Here is a 21,667-nt window from a genome sequence, read left to right on the forward strand (position 1 = left end):
TATTCCCTTTTGTTGCCCTTGTTGTTTTATTGTTGTAGTTATTATTGTTGTTGTCGTTGTTGGATAAGACAGAGAGAAATGGAGAGAGGAGGGGAAGACAGAGAGGAGGAGAGAAAGATAGACACCTGCAGACCTGCTTCACCACCTGTGAAGCGACTCCCCTGCAGGTGGGGAGCCGGGGTTCGAACCGGGATCCTTATGCCGGTCCTTGTGCTTTGCGCCACCTGCGCTTAACCCGCTGCGCTACAGCCCGACTCCCAAGATTTTTATTTTATGTGCTTGTTGCTACTGAGACTTCACTACTCCAGGCTGACATTTCCAGAGAGGGAGAAAAAGAGAAAACCACCACAATACCAAAATTTCCTTCAATATGGTGAAATCCAGTCTCAAACCTGGATTGTGTATGTGATTAAATGGACACACTATCCAAGTAGTTATTTTGTCAGAGAAAGAGAGAGAAAAAGACGGACAACCAGAGCATCACTCTGGCATATATAATGTCTGGGATCAAACCTGGGACCTCATACTTGCAAGTCCAGAGCTCTAGCCACTGTGTAACCTCTCAAGCCATATATTCAAAAATTATGCGACATATCTCCACCTGTAGGAGTTCCTATTACATACCAGGCAATGTACTAGGTTATTCTTCCATCCACCCACCCATCCCTTAAATATTTATAGTGCTCAGATTTGCTTCAAGGAATAGAAAATACAAACAAACATCAGGAATTTTAAAATAGTAATTACATTTTCTCACCTAGTCAGAAAGCCAGATTAAACCTTTTTTCAGGTGTTCAACAATGTCTGTAGGCATCTAGGCTTTCCTTTCTCTATGCCCAGCTTGCTGTATTTATTTTGGTTAGAGATAGAGAGCGAGAAAGGAGGGGCCAGGCAGTGGCACATCTGGTTAAGTGCATATATTATAGTACATAAAAGATCCAGGTTTGAGCCCCTGCAGGGGAAAGCTTCACAAGTGGTGAAACAGGACTGCAGGTGTTACTCTGTCTCTTTCCCTCCAGGCCTCCCCTCCCCTCTCAATTTCTCTATTCAATAGTATATACAAATAGTAAAGAGAAAGAGAGAGCTACAGCACTATTTCATTGCTCATAAAGCTTCCTCCTTGCAGGTGGGGACCAGAGTCTTGAACCTGGGTACTTGTACACTGTCATATGTGTACTCAACCAGGTTTGCCACCACCTACTCCCTGCCATATTTCTTTACTTTTTTTTTTTTTTGCCTCCAGGGTTATCGCTGGGGCTCAGTGCCTAAACCATGAATCCACTGCTTCTGGAGGCTATTTTTCCCCTCTTTGTTGCCCTTGTTCTTTATCATTGCTATTATCATTATTGTTGTTAGTAGTATTGTTGTTATTGTTGTTGGATAGGACAGAGAGAAATGGAGAGATGAAGGAAAGACAGAGATGGGGAGAGAAAGACAGACACCTGCAGACCTGCTTCACTGCCTGTGAAGCAATCCTCCTGCAGGTGGAGAGTGTGTGTGTGGGGGGCTGGAACTGGGATCCTTAGGCTGGTCCTTGCACTTTGTCATGTGTGCTTAACCTGCTGCACCACCACCTAGCACCCCCATATTTATTTTCTATAAATGTTTTATTTCAGAATATCTACAGAAAAATGAGATAGTTGAGCTTTTTTTGTTTTAATTGAAAAGTTAATGGCTTACAGTACAGTTGTTGACACATGGATAAAATTTCTAATCTCACTAAGTAGGTGTCCACAAAACACTCTTACTCCCAACCTAGGTCCTTTGACATCATTGTGCAACAAGAACCCAAAGACCTCTCCAAGTCTCTTCTTCTCTCCCTCCCTCCCAGTGTTGGTATGCATGAGACCCCTTCTGTTTCATTTGGTTTAAATCCCCCCTGCTTAACACTATTCTATTTACATAACCACTGTTAACAAGTTCCACCCTCCCTCCAGGGCATTGGTGGTTCAGTGATAGGATTCTCGCCTAATCTGCCCCCTCCTTGTCACACTCTGATTTTCGCCAGTCACTTTTCTCTCCACCCTCTCTATGTCACATCCTGTTTCCACCCTACTTGGCAATTATATATAAAGACAGCATTGTGAGTTTTACAGTACCTTGAGTTTAGCTTAGCTCATCTTAGATTGTGCTGCGTCCTGCATGAATAAAGAGATACTGCGTAAAACCCAGCCATGAGTCCCTGGTCGTCTGTTACCCGCCTGTGAAGCCAGCCTAGAGAAAACAACATAACCCGTCAACCAGAGTCCTTTACTTTGGTACAATCCACCAAACCCAAATCCAAGTTTTACTTTGTCTTTCCCCTTTCTGTTCTGCTATGAGTGAGATCATCCCATATTCATCCTCTTTTTGGCTTCTCTCACTTAATATTATTCCAAGCTCCATCCAAGATGAGACAAAGGTGACCTACTCATTTTAAATAACCAAGCAGTATTCCTTATGTGTATATATACCACAATTTTTTAAGTCACTCAACTGTTAGACAACTAAATTACTTACAAGCTTGGGCTATTCCACATTCTGCTGCTATGAACATAGGTATACATAGATCTCTTTAAATGGGTGTGATTTTTTCCTTGGAAAATATCCCCAGGGGAGGAACTGTTGGAGTAGAGTGTATGTCTATTTCTAGCATCCTGAGAGATCTCTAGACTGTTCTTCATAGGGTTGGACCAGTTTACATTCCCATCAGCAGTGAAGAAATGTTCCTTTACCCCTGCAACCTCTCCAGTATTTGTTGTTACTATCTTTTCTGATTATGACATTCTCATGGAGTGAAATGGTATCTCATTGTTGTCTTTATTAACAATTCTTTCATAATCAGTGACTGAGCATTTTTTTCATATGTCTGTTGGCTCTTTGAATCTCTTTTGTGAATATTCTGTCTATATTCTTTCCTCACTTTTGGATAGGTTCATTGTTTTTTATTTACTGCTGAGTCTTGTCTGACGTATGGCATGTAACGATCTCCCATTCTGGAAGGATTGTTTCTGTTTGGGTGGTGGTTCTTTTTGCTGTGAAGAAGCTTTTCAGTTTGAGTTTTATATTATTATTATTTGGTATTATATAGTAAGAGAGAGAAATTAAGAGGGGAGTGGGAGATAAAAAGGAGAGAGACTGGGGGCTGGTTGGTAGTGCAGCAGGTTAAGTGCACATAGTACAAAATGTAAGGACCCACACAAGGATCCTGGAGGCCTCCCACTCCCCACCTGAAAGGGAGTTGCCTCAGAGGCAGTGAGGCAGGTCTGCATGTATCTATCTTTCTCTCTCTCTGTCTTCCCTTCCTTTCTCTGTCCTATCAAATAACAAAAACGATATTAAAAAATGGAAATAATGGCCTCCAGGAGCAGTGGATTTGTAGTGCAGGCACCGAGCCCCAGCAATAACCTGGAGGGAAAAAAAAAGGAGACAGAGACACTTGTACCTCAACCTCACCACTTGCGAAGCTTCCCCCCTGCAGTTGGGGGACCAAGGGCTTGAACCAGGTTCTTGTGCACTATAATGTGTGTGCTTAATCAAGTAAGCCATCACCTGACCCCAGAAGCTTTTCAATTTGATGTAGTACCATTGGTTTATTTTTGTTTTCTTGAAACTAGACTTGAGTCATTGAGGATAACACTAAAACTTAGATGAAAAGGGGTTCTGTCAATGCTTTCTTCTAAATATTCGATGGTTTCTGCTCTAACAACTAAATCATTGATCTATTTCGAGTTTACTTTTGTGTAGAGTGAAATGTGGTAATTCAGTTTCATTCTTCTGTAATGTTTCAACCCAATTTCCCCAACACCATTTATTGAAGAGACTCACCTTTCTCCATTTAATATTTTAGGGCCCTGTGTCAAAAACTAGATGCCCATTGGTATGGGGGAATAGTAGAGTTTTCTATTACCTCCCACCTTGTTTCCCCCACTACTAGCTTGACAGTAAAACTATTCATATATCACAATAAATGAGCCAACAATAATGTATTATTATTGACAAAATTCAACACCTTATTCAGTTTTTTTTACTTAACATCCTTTTCCTATTCCAGGACCCTATTCAGGATAAGACATTTAGGTATCAAGTCTTATTAGGATAAGACATTTAGGTATCATTTAGGTATCAGGTCTCTTTAGATTCTTCTTGGTTTTGATAATATTTCTAACTTTTTTTTTATGATTTTGACAGTTTTAATCAAAGGTATCCTTTCATCTCTCTCTTTTTTTTTAATTTTTAAAAAATATTTATTTATTTATTTATTTATTCCCTTTTGTTGCCCTTGTTGTTTTATTGTTGTAGTTATTATTGTTGTTGTCGTCATTGTTGGATAGGACAGAGAGAAATGGAGAGAGGAGGGGAAGACAGAGAGGGGGAGAGAAAGATAGACACCTGCAGACCTGCTTCACCGCCTGTGAAGCGACTCCCCTGCAGGTGGGGAGCCGGGGTTCGAACCGGGATCCTTATGCCAGTCCTTGTGCTTTGCGCCACCTGCGCTTAACCCGCTGCGCTACAGCCCGACTCCCCTTTCATCTCTCTTAACCCCTTCTCTCACCTCTGACAGTCTCTGAAAGTAGAGGATAAGATGCTCATATTTAATTTAGACCTTAACCAAACAAATGCCATCAGAACAAAATTAGGGTTCTATTACCATGGAAAGAGGTGGGCCAGTGAATGACAGATGAGCAGCTGACACTGTTGACTGAGGTGCCTATTTTGTACGTGGTTGTACTGTCCTAGGTATAAAGAGGAATGAAAGAATATGAAATGGGGCTTTCTATTAAACCTTCCAGAAATGGTGTATTCTGACAGATAGTGTCTTTCAAGGACTTGTACAAGTATGCACTATCTTCCTATTGATCTTTTGGTAGATCAGACACATCTTCAGAAGATGAAGATTTGTGACATGTCACAGATCCTATCAACTACACTTCTAAAGAGTCATTCCTACAAAAAAAATTGAACAAGGGGTCAGGTGGTGGTACACCCCAGTCAAGCACATATAGTACTAAGTGCAAGGACCCAGATTTGAGCCCCTGCTCCCACCTGCTGTGGGGATGCTTCACAAGTGGTGAAGCAGGTCTGCAGGTGGATTCCTAGTGCCAGCATGGAGCCCCAGTGAATCGAGGCCAAAAAAAATGTCTAATATGTTTTGACAATAAGTAATCAGTTCTACCAAAGTGACAATTTTGAATAACTCGTCTTTAGATAGAATTTTTAAAATTTCATTGTCTTTATTTATTTATTTGATAGAGACAGCCAGAAATCGAGAGGGAAGGGGAAGATAGAAAGACACAGAGACACCTGCAGTCCTTCTTCACCACTCACAAAGCTTTCCCCCTGCAGTTGGGGACTGACACATGTTTTTTTAAAATATATTATTTATTGGAGAGAGAGAGAGCACAAGAGAGACCAAAACACTATTCAGCTTTGGCATATGGTGGTGCCATGGATTCAACCATTGATCTGTGGAGCCTGGGGCATGAAAGCCTGGTCTGCTATCTCTTTATTATGTTCCCCTTACCTTATGTTTTGCTTTTCTTTTCCTTTTTGCCTATGGAGTTTCACAGAGAGAGAGGGAGAGGGAGAGGGAGACAGAGAGAGAGAGACAGAGAGAGAGAGACAGGGAGAGAGAGAGGGAGAGGGAGAGGGAGGGAGAGAGAGAGAAAGAGAGAGAGAGAGAGAGAGAGAGAGAGAGAGAGGGAGAGAGATGGAATGATGCCAGAGTATCAAAGCTTTCTTCAATGTGGCGGGGGCCTGGCTTGAATCTGGGTCATGTGCATGACAAATAACCTCCCTATGTGATCCAGTTTTCTGCCCCTCTTTTTTGCTCGCATGACTCCACTGATCTTAGTGGCCATTTATTTTTTGGTGGAGCATGAGACACACAGAAAAGGAGTGGCAGAGACAAGCAGAGTAGAGAGAGCTCAGTAGCACTCCTTCCCGTCTTATGATGTTTCCTCCCTGCAAGCAGGGGCCAGGGACTTGAATCCAGGCCTTTAAGCATGGTAATGTGCATGCTTTACTGGATGAACCACTGCCTGCCTCCTTTCTTTAAAATTAACTTGGCTATTTATTTTAAAGATTTAAAAAAAATATTAATTTTTTCCCTTTTGTTGCCCCTGTTGTTTATTGTTGTAATTATTATTGTTATTGTTGTAATTATTGTTGTTGTTGTTGTTGGATAGGACAGAGAGAAATGGAGAGAGGAGGGGAAGACAGAGGGGGAGAGAAAGATAGATACCTGCAGACCTGCTTCACCGCTTGTGAAGCGACTCCCCTGCAGGTGGGGAGCCGGGGGCTTGAACCAGGATCCTTACTCGCTGGTCCTTGTGCTTTGGCCACCTGCACTTAACCTGCTGCGCTACCACTCGACTCCCTAACTTGGCTATTTAATAGACACAAGCCAAAATGCCTTGCCTTAGCATGTATATGAGATTGATAAGAAAACAAACAGAGATGAATTGAAGGCAAACAACACAGGACTATTCAGAATGTTAGTAAATCTCCTATTACAGAAGATAGATTATAACATATGGAGGATAGCCCCCATATGCTATGTGAGATTTAGAGTAGAGGAAAGTCAGTCATGGCAAGCATAGCAGGAAAGCTTCAGAAAGGCAGGATTATAAAATGGCCTGAACTGGGCATTGATCTTCATTTCCCTCCTCTACTGCCATGAAATCCAAATTCTTCAAACAGATTTGCTTTTTCTTTTCTTTTCTTTTTTTAAAATTAAGTATCTACTTGCCTTACCTAGTAAGTCTCTGCGATTTTTCTTGATGAAATGGTATCCCCCCCCCCCCACAGTGTGGACTTACGGTCACATAAAGAAAAATTTGAATTCAAAGTCCAGTACCCCTGGCCTTGTGATCTTATGTAAGTTCCTTGCTGTCTCTCACTTTTTCTTTTTGCAGATAAAATTTCACTGTACCAAGGAGGAAGAACAACTTTAGAGCATATGACTTGCATGTCTGCACACCCATAAACATCAGGTTCAGTTCTTTGTACCACTATATGCCAGAGCTGAGTGGTTCCTTGATATCTCTCATGAAAATAAATAAATCTTTTACTTTATTTTTTAAACATTTATTTATTCCCTTTTGTTGCCCTTGTTTTTTTTTATTATTTTAGTTATTATTGATGTCATTTTTGTTGGATAGGACAGAGAGAAATGGAGAGAGGAGGGGAAGACAGAGAGGGGGAGAGAAAGATAGACACCTGCAGACCTGCTTCACCAGGTCTGTGAAGCGACTCCCCTGCAGGTGGGGAGCTGGGGCCTCAAACCGGGATCCTTTCACTGGTCCTTGCACTTTGCACCATGTGTGCTTATCCTGCTGTACTGACTGGCTCCCAAATCTTTTATTTTTTAAATTTAAATTAATTAATTTATTTGTTGGAGTGGGGTTAGATAGCATAATGGTTATGCAAAGATACTCTCATGCCTTAGGCTCCAAAGCCAGAGCTGAGCAATGTTCTGGTTAAAAAAAAAAGAAAGAAAAGAAAAAAGGGTGCTGGGTGATGGCACACATAGTACTAAGCTAGTACTAAGCACAAGGTACTGTGCAGGGATCTGGATTTCAGTTTCTGTTCCCCACCTGCAGCAGGTTTGCTGCAAGTCTACAGGTGTCTTTCTGTCTCCCTCTCTATGTCCTCTTCCCCTCTCAATTTCTGTTTTATCCAATAAAATGGAAAAAATGCCCTCCAGGAACAGTGGATTTGTAGTGCTGGCACTGAGCCCCCGTGATAACCCTGGAAGCAATAAAAGAAGAAAAGAGGGGGAGGGTGGATAAATATTGACTGGAGACAGATAAATTGAGAGGGAAGGCAAAATAAAGAGGGAGAGAGAGAGAGAGAGAGAGAGAGAGAACTGTAGCACTGCTTCACTGCTTGTAAAGTTTTCTTCCTGTAAATGGGGATTGAACTCTGGTCCTATGCATTTCAACTTGAGCACTCAGCCAGGGTGCAACACTACTCAGTCCCTACAATTAAATCTTTAAAAATATTATTTCACTGAATTTAATAATATCTTTATTAAATAGCTTTACAGTATGGTATACACTTTGAGAATATACTTCAGATTTCTATGTGTATAGAAAACACCATGGCACAAACTACCAATGTTTTACTTTCCTGAAAGAAAATGGAATAAGGGGACTAGTGAACACAGTGGATGGGGGCGGGGTTTATGAGAAAGAGAAAGTGCTAGATAATGGCATTTGCTGCTATGATCACTTTGATGAAAAGGCAATAGTCATATTAATATAAATCTACAGCAAGGAATGGATATGAAGAGAGCTTATACTTGGTTTTCACTACTTTGTCACTGTTAACTACATGAATGTAGCCTCACCCAGAATAAATTATATCTCCTTTGACTTTTTAATAATCACTGCCTTGGAAAAAGCTTGGATGGATCCAAGTACTTAGGGAGATTCTATTTTATTAGCTGTGACTCATAATGCTGAGAGAAGACAAAGCAAAATCCTATGTGAGAAACTGGCAGTAGTGCAAGCGATCTTGGACCCTGCACAACTAGTTGACACTGCTTATTGGGACTTGGAAACCAATCTAAACAATTATGTCCTTGAAATCAATAATGTTTGTCAATGAGCCTGTGGAGGAATCCTTGTTAGGATCCTCTGCCTTTAACTGCAACTCATATTGATAATAAAAAGTAGCCTCCTAAGCATAATGTCAACCTAATCCAATCACTTGATGTAGAATTATGGTATCAAATTTCCACATTACTGAATGACCACTGGGTTTGGAGGTGTGTGCCATAAAGTAGCTGTGGGTGTTAGATATTTAACAAGTTGTTTTATTCCTAATTGCTGGCATTTGCTTAACTGTTTTCTTAATTCTAATTTATGGTTTTATGTTCCCGTTTGTTTACATAGCCCATAGTTCTCAATTGCCTTTATTTGCTTAAGTGTTTCTTTAATTTTATTTACATTTTTATATATGTTGCTTTGCTTACATAACTCACTCTTTGGAGTGGGCTAGAAATAACTATAAATCCTTGTTGCTAATTAGCCTCATCCTCATGACTGATTAGTCAAGATTATGAGCCTAGAAGGAGGGCGGGGAGGAGGCCTGATAGTGAGTCAAGGGATCATTGAATTTTAGAGCTGGAAGGAATTCAGAGCTCCAAGCATCTTTAAGATAGAATTCTGTGGTTTTATACCTTTCACATTGGAGAGTTATGAAAAATTGGCTGCACGCTCTTTCTCCTTTATACAAAAAAATATAGAGAGATTTGGTGACAGCCTTGGAAAACAAGTTAAAAATAAAGAGAAAACCCAATTAATGATGACTATGAGTAACTCATAATGGGGGCTTGAAAGAAAAATCAGAAACTTGACATATAAATGGGCTCTAGAAGAGTAGTGTATATTAATGAACATGAGGGGGCTTCTTTGGAGGCAACTAAGCAGAGTGAATTGTTTGGAACTCCCACTCCAGCAGCTGTGCAGTTTGTAAAGATTTTAGCTTGCCTAACTGTAAGGTTAGCTATTAGCTTTGCAGTGGGGAGTATTTAAAAGTACACACATATGAAGGAAAGAACCTGGAACTGAGTAGCCTGCTTCATTCCAAGAATCCATCTGGCATGTAAAGAACTGCTTGTCCTACATTAAACCCTGCAGAGTAAAATACATTTTTCATAGCTCACACCCCTATTTTTAGTTTCAGGTAAGATAGCTTACTTAGTCTAAGGATGGAACAAAAAGACTTTTTCGAATTACCTAACCAACCCACTTAGCTTTTTCTCCTGTGAATCTAAAAATGGGAAAAATATGTTGAAGCTGTTTGGGAAATCAGATTAAGAGAAAGCTTCTAGATACACAAAAACCGTAAGTCGTCCAGACTTCCAGATAAGGTGAGTCTTTTGCCATTTGTATAACATATAAGAAAATCTGTGGTTGGAATCACTAAAATTAAACGATTCATGGTAATGGAGCAAGTTAATATGTGAAATCCAGACAATCTCTAAATAAACCTCTTTGAAACAAAGAGGTTTTCTTTCTTGCTGACACACACACACACACACACACACACACACACACACACACACACACACACACACATAGTTTTGATCTATGTGGAAGAAGCTAAAATCAAATGCTGCCAAAGGAGTGGTCTCTGGATTACCAGGAAAGAGTTGTCAGCTTTGAATTAGTCCTGGATGTCAGGTCCTTTTTCTTCTTTTTAGATCTGCTTCCTTCCGACAACGTTCAGAAAATCTTTTTTCTTTAACGGAAAGTGTGTGGCATTCAGAACCTCTCAGCGGAGGCTTCAAGTACGTGGGACAAAAGCTCCCACCACACTTGGGTCACTCGTGAGGGACCCTGCGAGGTCAGCGCTGGCGCCAAGTCTAAGCAGCGCCCTCTCGGTTACTATGGTGATCGCGGGAGGAGCTGGGTCACCATCCGCTTGCTCCCAGCCCCGGCCCAGCACGTTTCGAACGCTCCAATTGGGACCTCTCTTTCTGGCTTCTGTCCCGCCCCATTCGGCTCCGAGCGCGATGCGATTGGTCCGACTAGCCCGCGATTGGTCCGACTAGCCCGGGACAGGTCGCTGGGTATCCAGAGGGTACCACCTCCTGACAGGAAGAGCGGGAAAGTGCACCCGGCTGTGTCCGAGGCGTGAAACTCAGGGCGCCGCGGGGAGGCACATGGTTGCCTTTGGAGCGAGTTGTCTGGTGTCCCCTCCGCCCCACACACGAGTGCTAACAATAGGGAGCGGAGGCCGGTGTGCGGGCACAACGCCTGTGGACCGGGGTGGTCTGTGCCGGGGGCCGAGAACTCGACGGGGCGTGAGAACCTCGCGGGGCTCCCTTCGGGGGCCGAGGGCCAGCGGCCAGAGAGGACAGGCCCGAGCCAGGGGGCGGTGCCTGCGGCGGCGGCGGGAGGCGCAAGGCCCAATGAGCGAAGGCCCCGCCCTCTGGGGGCGGGGCGTACGAAGCGCTCCCAGGTCCTCCCGCTAGCCCCCGCCCCTCCCCCTGGGCGCCGGGGCCGCAGTGAGTGAGTGGCACTGGCAGCCTGTCAATCCCTCAGCCTAGCGGCCTTCCAGCCCGGTCCGCGGCGGCTGCTGGCAGGGTGCGCGGCTCCGGCAGTGGCAACGGTGACTTCTCCCGCCCCATCAATCTGCTGTCCGCTCGGCGCGCGGCCCATCGGGGCCCTCCACCGGGCTCCGCGCCCCCGCCGCGCCAGCCCACCCGCTCCCAAACTTTCCTCCTCAGCCCCGATCGCTCCCCTCCGCCCGCTCGCCGGCCTCCTCCTCCACCTCCGCCCGCCGCCGCCGCTCCCTCCCCCGGGGCCGCCGGGTTCGGAATCCGCCCGGCTGAGGCGGCGGCGGCGACGGCGACGGCGGCAGCCGAGGGAGGGGAGCGCGCAAGCTGGCGCGGGGGACAGCGGGTGTCCCGGCAACTCGGCCGGCGCTGAGGAGCAAGTTGTGCGGGGCCACCCAGCGGGGCGCTCGGTGACTCGGAGGCGGCGCGGCGGCCGCGTGAGGGCAGCGGGCGCCGCTGCCTCAGCCACCGCCACCGCCGCCGCCGCCGCGGAGCCCGGCGCTTCCGCCTGGCGCTTCTACTCAGCCTCGGCTGCGGCGGAAGCGGGAGCCCGGCGCCCGTCCGCACCGCCTAAGCCGCCGGCCCTGCCGGCCGGGCCGCCCCCTCCCCACGCGGGCGGGGAGCGCGCGGCCGCCTCCCCCTCCCCCTCCCCCCCTTTCTTCTCCTCCCTCGTCGCCGCCGCCGCCGCCGCCTCAGCCTTCGCCTCAGCAGCCGCCGCCGCCCGCTCCCGCCCGCGCGCGGCGGGATGGACGATCAATCCAGGATGCTGCAGACTCTGGCCGGGGTGAACCTGGCCGGCCACTCGGTGCAGGGGGGTATGGCTCTGCCGCCTCCCCCGCACGGCCACGAAGGGGCGGACGGCGACGGCAGGAAGCAGGACATCGGCGACATCCTCCACCAGATCATGACCATCACCGATCAGAGCCTGGACGAAGCGCAAGCAAAGTTGGTGTCGTCTCATTAAGCATCTTTTGTGTGTGCGCGGGAGCCCGGCCCGCGTCCCGCGGCCGATCCGGGCCCGGGGGTGGCGTCAGGGGCGGGGGCTTCAGCCCCTGGCGGGGAACTTTCTCAGAGCCGCTGCCGCCCCCGGGCCCTCGGGGCCTGGGGAGGGGGGCTTGCCCGCGCCCCTCGCCGCTATCGGGGTCCGCAAAGTTACTCTCGGGGCTCGGGACGGCGGGGTGGTGCGGAGCCGGTGCTCGTCTGCCCCCGACACCCCCGCCCGGCCTCCTGGCTGCCCGGCTCCCCTTCCCCGGATTCAAACGTCCCGCCTGGAGCCCCGTGCACGTCGCCCGGGCCGGACTCGGGGTCGCGCTGGCGGGAAGTGCAACTTTCTCGGCAGGCCTGGGGTCCCGGCGCTCGGCCCCTGACGGCCACGGGACGACCTGGCCGAGCGGGCGGGCGGGCGGTGTAGACGGGACGCCGCGACGCGGGAGGCTCCTCAGCGGGATCGGAGCGCGGGCGTCCTAGTAGTAGAAGGGAGGGCAGCCCCTCAAACTTTGCCGAGCTGTCAGTGCCCGCCGGCCGCCCGGGGCCTGCCGGCCGCCGGCGGGAACCCCCCATCCCCGGGCCGTCCCCCGGGGCGCCGCCAGCTGTCCCCGCAGCGAGGTTCCCCGCGCGGGTTCTGGCCCCGTGGGTGTGCTGGCCGCCGGGCAGATGGGTCGCGCTTCGTGCGAGCTGGAGCCTGAGGCGCCCGAGCTCGCCGGCCCGCGCTCACCAGTCAACTTGAGTTCCCTGCACTTGCCACGGCTCGAAAGAGCCTTCCAAAAATGGGGGGCGGGGGGCGGTGTGCAGTCTTGGGTCTAACTTAAAGGAAGGCGCCATATTATTCCATAGGTGATGCTAATACTTTTGTGTTTTGCTATTTCTTTCTTTCTTTTTTTGCCGCCCCCCCCCCCTTATAGGAAACATGCCCTGAACTGTCACAGGATGAAGCCCGCGCTCTTCAGCGTCCTGTGCGAGATCAAAGAGAAAACAGGTAAGATACAGCCCTGCTGTGGGTCTGGGGAAACCCCCCTCCCCCAGGTGGGGTCGGAGCTACTCCTTCGACTCTCCAGTTATGAGCTTGCTGCTTTTGGGCACCGCCATCTTTGATCATTCTCTTCTTCCCACCTCCTGATCTTGAGGAGAGAAAAAAAGGCTATAAATCTGGAGTCGGCCTCTTAGTGACGCTCCTGGTGTAAAATGAAGTGTAAATGCGGACGAGATGGGGTCACTATCCCCAGTCTGCCGCCCCTGGCTGCAGGAGGCCCTGAGCGCCAGCAGCTCCCTTCTGTTCCTCTCCCCTTGTTTGTCAGTTTTTAAAAGGAGCAGTGGGAGGCAGGATGCCAAGGACCTTGTCCCCGGGAGGAGCATCTCCTGAACTTTGTTTTACTTAGTCTTCAGCTCCACAGATAGAATGAATGCGATTGAATAGACCCCAGTGACATGTTTGCGTCAGTGTTTCAGTTGAAAAGACTACTTTTAAGAAACCAGGAAGGTTATGATTTATTTAGATAAATACAACATCTTTTTAATACTTTAGCTTAATGCTTGAAGTCATTACATTGTAAATGTGTTTAATGTATTTTATAAAGTAGAGGAAAGTACACAAATGCAGATCAAATAATTTTTCAAAGTGTTTCAAGGCAGGGAATGTAGAAGACAAGATTTTGCAAAAAGGCTGGAATAAAAACTCCTGGCATTTTACTTCAATTTAATTTTCTTGTTATGTTTTTATAAAGTGAATGTATTTCGATCTTGGGGTGATAGTAGTGACTCAGGTGGAATTAGAGGTTGAATCTGTGTGTTTTAATTAGGTATTTGGCATTATCCTGTGCGTGGTCAGCAAGTGCATTAAATAAGCTTTACTTTTTTTGTGTATTAGGGGGTCTGTTTTGGCAATATAGTATCATACAATTCCCCTTTTTAAAGCTGAGGTACAGAAGAGAAAGTTAAAAGTCCAGGATATAGCAATATCCAGGTGATGCTACTTAAAAAGTTAAACGTGTTTAAATTGAATGTACAAATAAGAGCAAATTACATTTACTTGTTTGTAGGAGAGTTCTGCTCTCATACTAAAAGTAAACAAGGCAAGAGAATGTGTCTTTGCTATCTGTTATAATGTATCCTAAAGCCATAATTAGTAGCAAATATTGAGAACTTTAAGGCATACTTTTCCTGCTTTTCATTCAGATCCTATTTTTTCTTAATGTTGAGGGGTTATTTTTCAGATGTATTTTACAGTTTGAAAATCATAGACATTTTAAATCACTAATTTATATGTTGATTTTTAGCCACCTTTAAAAAATGTGATCTAAAGTGGTAGATGATTTTTATCTGACTATAAAATAAGACATCATGCACTCAGTCTTGAAGCTTCTTAGTTTAGAAGGCTAAGAGTACGTATTTCTCAGTAAATTACGTTGCTTAGTGTCCAAGTATTTTCTTGCTATCAATGCTCCACTTGAGTTTCTGCTGACAGCTAAGCACTGGGGTATTGACTGTGTTGTGAATATTAAGATTGATTCAACTTTATGCAGCATTATATTACTAGGTAAGGAGATTGACATTCTTCTTTCATCCCCTTCTCATCATTATTTTTCCTTTCTTTTTTTTTTTCCTTTCCTTTTTTTTTTGGTTTTGGCCTGGCCAGTTTGAGGACCAAATCCAGCAAATTGCTTTTCTTGTTTAGACATTTAGGCAGAATTCAATTAGGAAGCATAAGTCTTCTAGTTGCTTATTTACACAAGACTTAGTTACACCATCCTGAAAAGAAAGTGTAGTCAACTTCATGTCAAAGGTGAGTTTCAAAAAAAGAAACAAGTCTTTTCAGTCTAGGATTATTGACAGAAAGAGCTTTAGTAAGGCTATTGCTGTTTAAGTGGCAAGAGGTAGCTGACAAAGGGAATTTTTATGTTTTGAAAATTGTTTCTGAGGCTTTCCGTGATAACTTGTAAATTAGATCCTCTTTTTGTGCTCTGGCCAGGGAATCCCAGTTTTCATGGTATCTCTTTTGTAAAAAGCTAACACTCCACAAAGAGTAAAGGCTGCAGTCTAGGCAGAGGCATCTTCCTGCCAGCCTCTCTAAACTGGAGAGGGACAGGATTTAAGTACCAAGTGATTGATGGGGGCGAAGCTCTTTCTCTCCTGTTCTTTTTCCCTACTATACATAGCTCCTCCAAAACTATTCTTAGAAGGAGACAGGGATGCTGGACTTGGGATCCTTGCTTTGAAATAGAACAACTATGTAGACATTAGTGTGATGAAAGCAAAGAAATCGGGGCAGCAAATTCTAGGCCTCATCCCACCACCATCTGTTCTCACAGTCATACTTCGGAAACATGAATTTATAAGCATTGCAGAGTATATATGTATATATAAAATTAATTTCATAATGCTTTTTATAACGTTTTATTTAATCTAATATATAGTAGCCAATATTAATTTTCTATGACGTAGAGAAAGTTTACATAGTCATTTGTAGTAGAAACCGGGCAGCAATATGTGATGACTCTATTTGGCATAATAGAGGGGTGGGGGGGTTGACTAGTGGGAAGGTGGGGAGGGTACTGTCACCTCAATGGGTAATGTCAATTCAGTCGTGCTTCTTCTAAAATACAAAATCATTAGAAAGAAATTACATGTGGTAATAGATCTGCCAGTAGATTTTGAGGTTTCTGATCAAGTAGTGAAAATTGCCAGTTCTGATGCACATGAGGAATTTAGTTTGGAAAACATCTTTTTTCCCCTCCTACCAAATAAGAAAAGGTATTTTTCCTTTCTGACAGATAAATGGGTAATCTACCATAATTATATTATTTTCTTGTTCAGAAGTAGGGAAAGTATACTTTTCCTACGAGATACTTGCCTTTTTCCTGAAGATAGATGATTTTGTAGAATTATAATAACATTATTTTCTGATGTAAATGTCTCATTGTTGAATTGTGAATTTATGTACTTAGAAAGAAACTGTGGAGTCAAAGTCTTTAAGATCAATATATTTGTCCATTTAAACAAATTATTAAGCAACCAGTGAGATAATTGTTAATATGTTAAGATTTTTCTCATGATTTTATTTTTTACCTTTATTTTCCCATCTAGCTCTTATTTCAGTGTATCCATTCATTTACATTCTTCTGGTATATTTCTCATTTTTTTGATCACCTTACTCTTTATTGCTGAAGTACTTTTCCTTTGTGAAACATTCTATCTTTCTAAATCTGTCTTTCTCGCAGAGCAAGACAATCATAAAAGTTTGAAGGGAAGAAGTGATTCTTTTTAAGACAAAAACAAAAATCAACATTTTTAATGAAAATTCAGCATTTTAGAATATCATTTGAATTATATTATGAAAGTATGTTGAAATACGAAAAAAAAAAAAAAAGAACCTAATCTTTTGCTATCTAAACAGTAGGTTAAAATACTCTATGTTGATAGCTGCCAACCAAACTCTGATTTATTGCTACCACAAACCCTAAATAGCGTTCATTTACTAGTAATGTCTAATGGCATACATGATGGTTTGCCAGATTTGTGGCCTTTGTGAGGCTTATAAGCAGGACTGACTTGGGAAGATCATAAAACTTAATGAACTTCTCTACTGCAGGAGGTGTCCGCAGGGGAAGAGAAAGGCCTGCTTGGCTGGTTGAAGTAATTTTTTTTATGTTAAAGGAGAAGAAAATGATTATTAAAAAGTGTTTTACTTTAGAAAGAACAAAGATTTTTGATATCAAAGCTGAAGAAGAATTGTAGCTTGTTAAGTTTTTGTTTGCATTTAGAATAGGATCTATATGATTAAGCCTTTTATCTTTACTGCTGTAAGTGTGAACTAGCTTTCAAAAGGATAGGGTAGTACTCTCAGTTAACACCTCTCTATTTAATTCTGGCCCTAAAGGATTAGAGGCTCATTACAGTCTGCTTCTGTTCCATTTTATTTTTTAATGATTTAATATAAAATTTCTTCACTTTCTTTGGGTAGTATCACTAAATTCTTTAATTACTAGTCTCTACAAACATTTTATCAAGTGAAAATTTAATTAGAAAGGCTAAAATTGTTAGACATATATGTGCTATAGTAATAGTATATTTTGCTTACATTCTTTCAACTTGTTCTTGCATTATTTCCAAGTATAATTAGCAATTATATATTACAAAACTGAAAGGAAAAAAAAAGAATGCACTCCTTACATTCCTTTTTGTGTTTTGATGAACTTGTTTTCTAGTTTAAAAAACTTTTTTGTAGAAAAACTTTTAAATATAAAAACATGCAGAGAAGAGATATTTGAACTCCCATGAAGTCATTACCTACTTCAGCAGTTAGCAATGCTTGGCCAGTTTTGTTTTCTCTGTAATTCTTACCCTTCCAACATTTTGAAGCATTAAGACTAGTTTTACATCGGAACTATTAAATGATTAAATTTGAAAAATGCAAAGTCAGTTTATCATAGAAAGGTCATAAATTACGTTATTTAATCACAGATTTTCTTTCTTAAAGCAATTTGAGGATATTTAAAATAATTTCTTTCTACTCACTGATTGGTATAACTTACTGGAGCTTTTTAAAGAAAAATTTGAGTGGGGATATAAAAGAGTGATGTTTTTTCTAACTTCTCCCATCCTTACAAGATTAAAAAATATGAATATAGTCATATAAAACCTAGAAAAAAAAATCTTATCATCAAGTTTGTCTAGAAACATGGACTTTGTCTGCCAAACACTTTTTTTTTGTCTCTGCCAATAAAAATAGATTGAACCTGCTGATCAACACTAATTTGATTTGTGCAAGTAATTCTTACGTGCCTGACTTTTAGTGAACTTCATTTTATTATAAACTTGTGTAGTTTGGATAATTTACTATATTATTTTATTATGTTAATTTACATAATTTTATTCTGAATCAGAAGTATATTAATACAGTGGCAGAGGAAGCCTTACTTTCCCCAAAGAGTACTCTGGTTCATTGGCTTTCATTAAATATATCTGTGTGCATCTTTCATACTATGATCCATTTCCTTTTAATTAATATTACTTTTAGGTTTCAATTTATAAATTTCTGTACAAGGCTTCTTCCAAGGCAAATTTAAGTTGAACATTTTTGGGATTATTTATATTTTTTTATGGAGGTATTGTATGTGAGGAATTTATTTGGAGTATGGCTATATGAAAGAAAAATTGCATTTCAGTTACCACTTTATTTTATACTCATACCATTGAAATATCTATTCAGTATAAATATTTAACACATCAGCACCATAAAGTTAAATAAGGGTTTTTAGATTGTTTTCCCTCGATTTGTGTCCTTGTGAGCATCTTAAAGTATTTGTTATTTCAATATTGACGTTATAAGAATAATGTTTTATTTGTTTTCTCAGCAGGCTTATTTTTTAGCCATCTATCAGTTTATCAGCATGGTCTAGGAAGTAACTAACAAAGCTTGCAAAACCCGCCCCCATCACCACCATTTTGACCTTTTCTAACATTTACTTTACTTCAGTAGGCCATCTCTGAGTCTTAAAGCCTGAAAGAGGTAAATAATTCACATTATTATGTGTGGTGTAATTTTTTTTTTGCAGTTTTTCAGACCTGCCCACATAATTAAAAATGTTTTTTAATTTTATTTAATTTTTTTTTACAAAGTTGTAGAAATTAATTTAGTAAATTGCTGTCATAATGAGGTGATAGTTATATATAGCAAATAAATTAGCAAGTAATGGTTTAATGGAACATTGGAAAAATAGATCATGTTTTTATATCTTTGTATAGAGAATATGTTTGAAAAAAAATTTCATTCATCATTACCACCTGGTTCTAGTTATGCCTTTTGTGGCAGAATACTAATTAGAATCCCTTGTTGCTTTTCATAGACATATTCTATATGTATAATATTGATAAATTTGTAGTGTCTGATGGTAACATTAGTTTGCTTTCGCACCACATTATGTCTCATAAAAATTGATGTGATCAAACATATTAAGTTGAATTAGCTTTAACTAATTAATTTTTTTTTTTACTGATGATATCTACACAATAGTACTTGAATAAGATTGAACTCAAAAGTACATATGGATAAAACAGTTATTGAAATTTTATTTTAATTTAATTTAATTATTACTTTTCTTCCATATAAGTGCTTTAAAAATGTTAAGCTGTTTTGAACAGTAACTTTTTGTGTGATCATATTAGTGAGGAGTTGGTACACAATGTAATCCTTTTAATGCTGATGATTTCTCACAGTGTTTAAACCATTATTGGGAAGATTCAACATATGTTAAGGCAAAATGATTTTTTTTTTGTTTTTGTTTTCTGTGGCACATCAGTTCCTTATGCATATTTCTTAGCCATCAGAGTCCAGCAGGTGGCTTTTTACATTAAAAAATTCATACATTTTAAAATCCCATAAAATTTTATTTCAAATTCAAATTAACTAATTGAGAATGTCAACATTTCCACTGTCTCTATATTAACACTTATAATAGAACAAATGGTTGCATATAGAAATTATCTGCAACATAATCTAAATTAAGATTCTAAACAGGCATTACAGATGCTGGTAACTCTGGCAATTATCAATTTGTTTGGTGAACAGTAGTAAAACAGTGTGCGGTAAAAGTGTTTAGAGAGGGGATAAATAAATTGAACAGTTTTGCAATGCAAAGTGGTTTGTGGTGTTTTTGAGGATTTCTTGGCTCTCTCTTAACTGCTATTGTGAGCCTGGAGCAGATTTCCCCATTGCTAATGCCCTAGAAGTATTAATTCACTTTGATATGCTAATTAGAGGGCATTATGCAAGAAATGAGATTAAGTGGCAGCATGAAGCCATTTGCCTGTCAGTAAATTGAGAGCTTTAGCATCAGGAGGAGCTTTGTTTTATTTTTTTATTTTTTTCTTTTAGTTTCTCTTGGTTTTGCATATAAATAAAATTGATTGAAAGGTCTAGAGAGCTTCTAGAACATTAGTGGAATTTTCCCCTCCTATGATTATTTAAATGTAATGTTACATTTTTTCCTGAATATTAATTGACTTAATTGAAGTTTCATATATGAAGTTTTCACTGAACATTCTTTGTATGTTAGTACAATAAGAATTTTGTGTCTTTAGTCCTTTTTTTCCCTCTCTCCTAGAACCTAATGTTAGCAATATGGCTAGTGAACTGTTATCATTTATATTTTTCCAGAAGTATAAACTTGTGTGTGTGCACCAATGTCTTCACTAAATTGAACTTAAATAAGAATATTTTCTTCAATAGGGAAGGAAGGAAGAGGTTGTTGACTTGGGCTTTAGGAGATTATATTAAATGAGCATTAACCCTCTACCTTCAAGATTTAAAAGCTGGTATTATAATTAGTGGCTACTCCTTGCCCTTTACACAACCTGTGGAATTTACATTCTGCATATATATGCTGTGAAAGGCTACCATAGTTTTGATTTTCATGTAGAAGATGGAATTTTGATTGTGTTTTTGCTAACTTTTGTGGTTTAAATCACACCTCTGACTTTATTATGTGGATAAATGCACGAAACAGTACAGTGAAGAGAATAGTGGAAGAGAGGAAGGTTAGAACTTCTCTGGACATATAAAAAGCCCCCCCCCCAAACTGGAACCTTCTACTTGTATAAATAGAGGTAGAATTGCAAAACCTAGACTTAAATGTAATCTGAGTTGTGACTAGGTAAAATAGTTTAGAAAATGCATTCTTATTAAAGTTGGTTCTAGTGTCTGAATTCCACCACTGTAGTTTTGACTGTAGACTCAATAAACCATAACTTCTCTTCAGAGCCATATGGATTATTTAGTCACCACAGCTGCCATGCACACACACTACTGAGGTTGGCATCTTCTTGGCGTACATGTGTGGTGCCTGTTAATGGGAGTTAGGAATGTGCACATAGCGAGGGATGAGAGCCTCCTGAGACACAGTCCTGATTACATTTCTTAGTGAAGAGGACTTAGTGTATCTCTGCATTAGCTGCTCTTCTAAATGAAATACTTCGTTTAAATTCTCATTTCCTTCTCAGACTCCCTGAACTAGTTAAATCAATGAATCCTCATTAGTCTCTGATTACTTGCAGAATTTCATTTAAAGCATATGAAGTTATTTTTGATTGAAATATGAACAAAAAGCTTTTGAAATTGCATATTATTATTTTTGTAAACAAAACTTTCAGATTAACTTTACAAGCAGGACTTTATAATGGAATTATGGGGATAGATTCCTGTGATACTTGATGGTGGGAAGTCACTGCATTGAAAATACATGTGTGAACTGGCAAGTTCATGTTGTGTGTATTACGTAGAAACCTTGAATGTCCTCAATGAGGAGGAAGAATTGACTTAGGTGGTATTATGTTTCTTCTCCCCCTACATTTCAAAAAAGAGCCAAAAAACTAAGGATGAAAGTAGTTGGAATTCATAGTCAGATATATCATTTTCAACTTGGAATAGGAACTAGAACAGGAAATTGATTTTATATTTATTATGAAAGCAAGAACTCTGCTACCAACTGACAGCCATCCATGTTTTAGTTTTGTGATAATTGTTCACAGACATTACTCCTCAGTTGGACCAGAGTATTTCTGACTTTGAGGGTATTAGTCCATTTAAAGGTATGCATAAAATGACTGTCTTTAATTAAAGCCAGT

At 41.5% G+C, this 21,667-nt stretch overlaps 1 protein-coding gene across 6 annotated transcripts in view; it reads left to right on the forward strand.

Moving 5' to 3' along the window:
- Window positions 1–11,794: 11,794 nt before the first annotated feature.
- PBX3 (PBX homeobox 3) overlaps window positions 11,795–21,667 on the forward strand; it is a 230,957-nt gene continuing 221,084 nt past the window's right edge. For 4 of the 6 annotated variants that reach the window (XM_060200162.1, XM_060200164.1, XM_007540000.2 and 1 more), the window contains exons 1-2: window positions 11,795–11,995; window positions 12,952–13,025. In XM_060200162.1, the coding sequence (XP_060056145.1) occupies window positions 11,796–11,995; window positions 12,952–13,025 (274 nt within the window). In that variant the 5' untranslated portion in view covers window position 11,795. Of the gene's footprint in view, window positions 11,996–12,116; window positions 12,193–12,951; window positions 13,026–21,667 lie in introns of those variants that run through there. The other 2 variants (XM_060200163.1, XM_060200165.1) reach the window with 2 other exon arrangements.

The sequence above is a fragment of the Erinaceus europaeus genome, chromosome 10, assembly GCF_950295315.1.
Source record: "Erinaceus europaeus chromosome 10, mEriEur2.1, whole genome shotgun sequence".
Taxonomy (NCBI): domain Eukaryota; kingdom Metazoa; phylum Chordata; class Mammalia; order Eulipotyphla; family Erinaceidae; genus Erinaceus; species Erinaceus europaeus.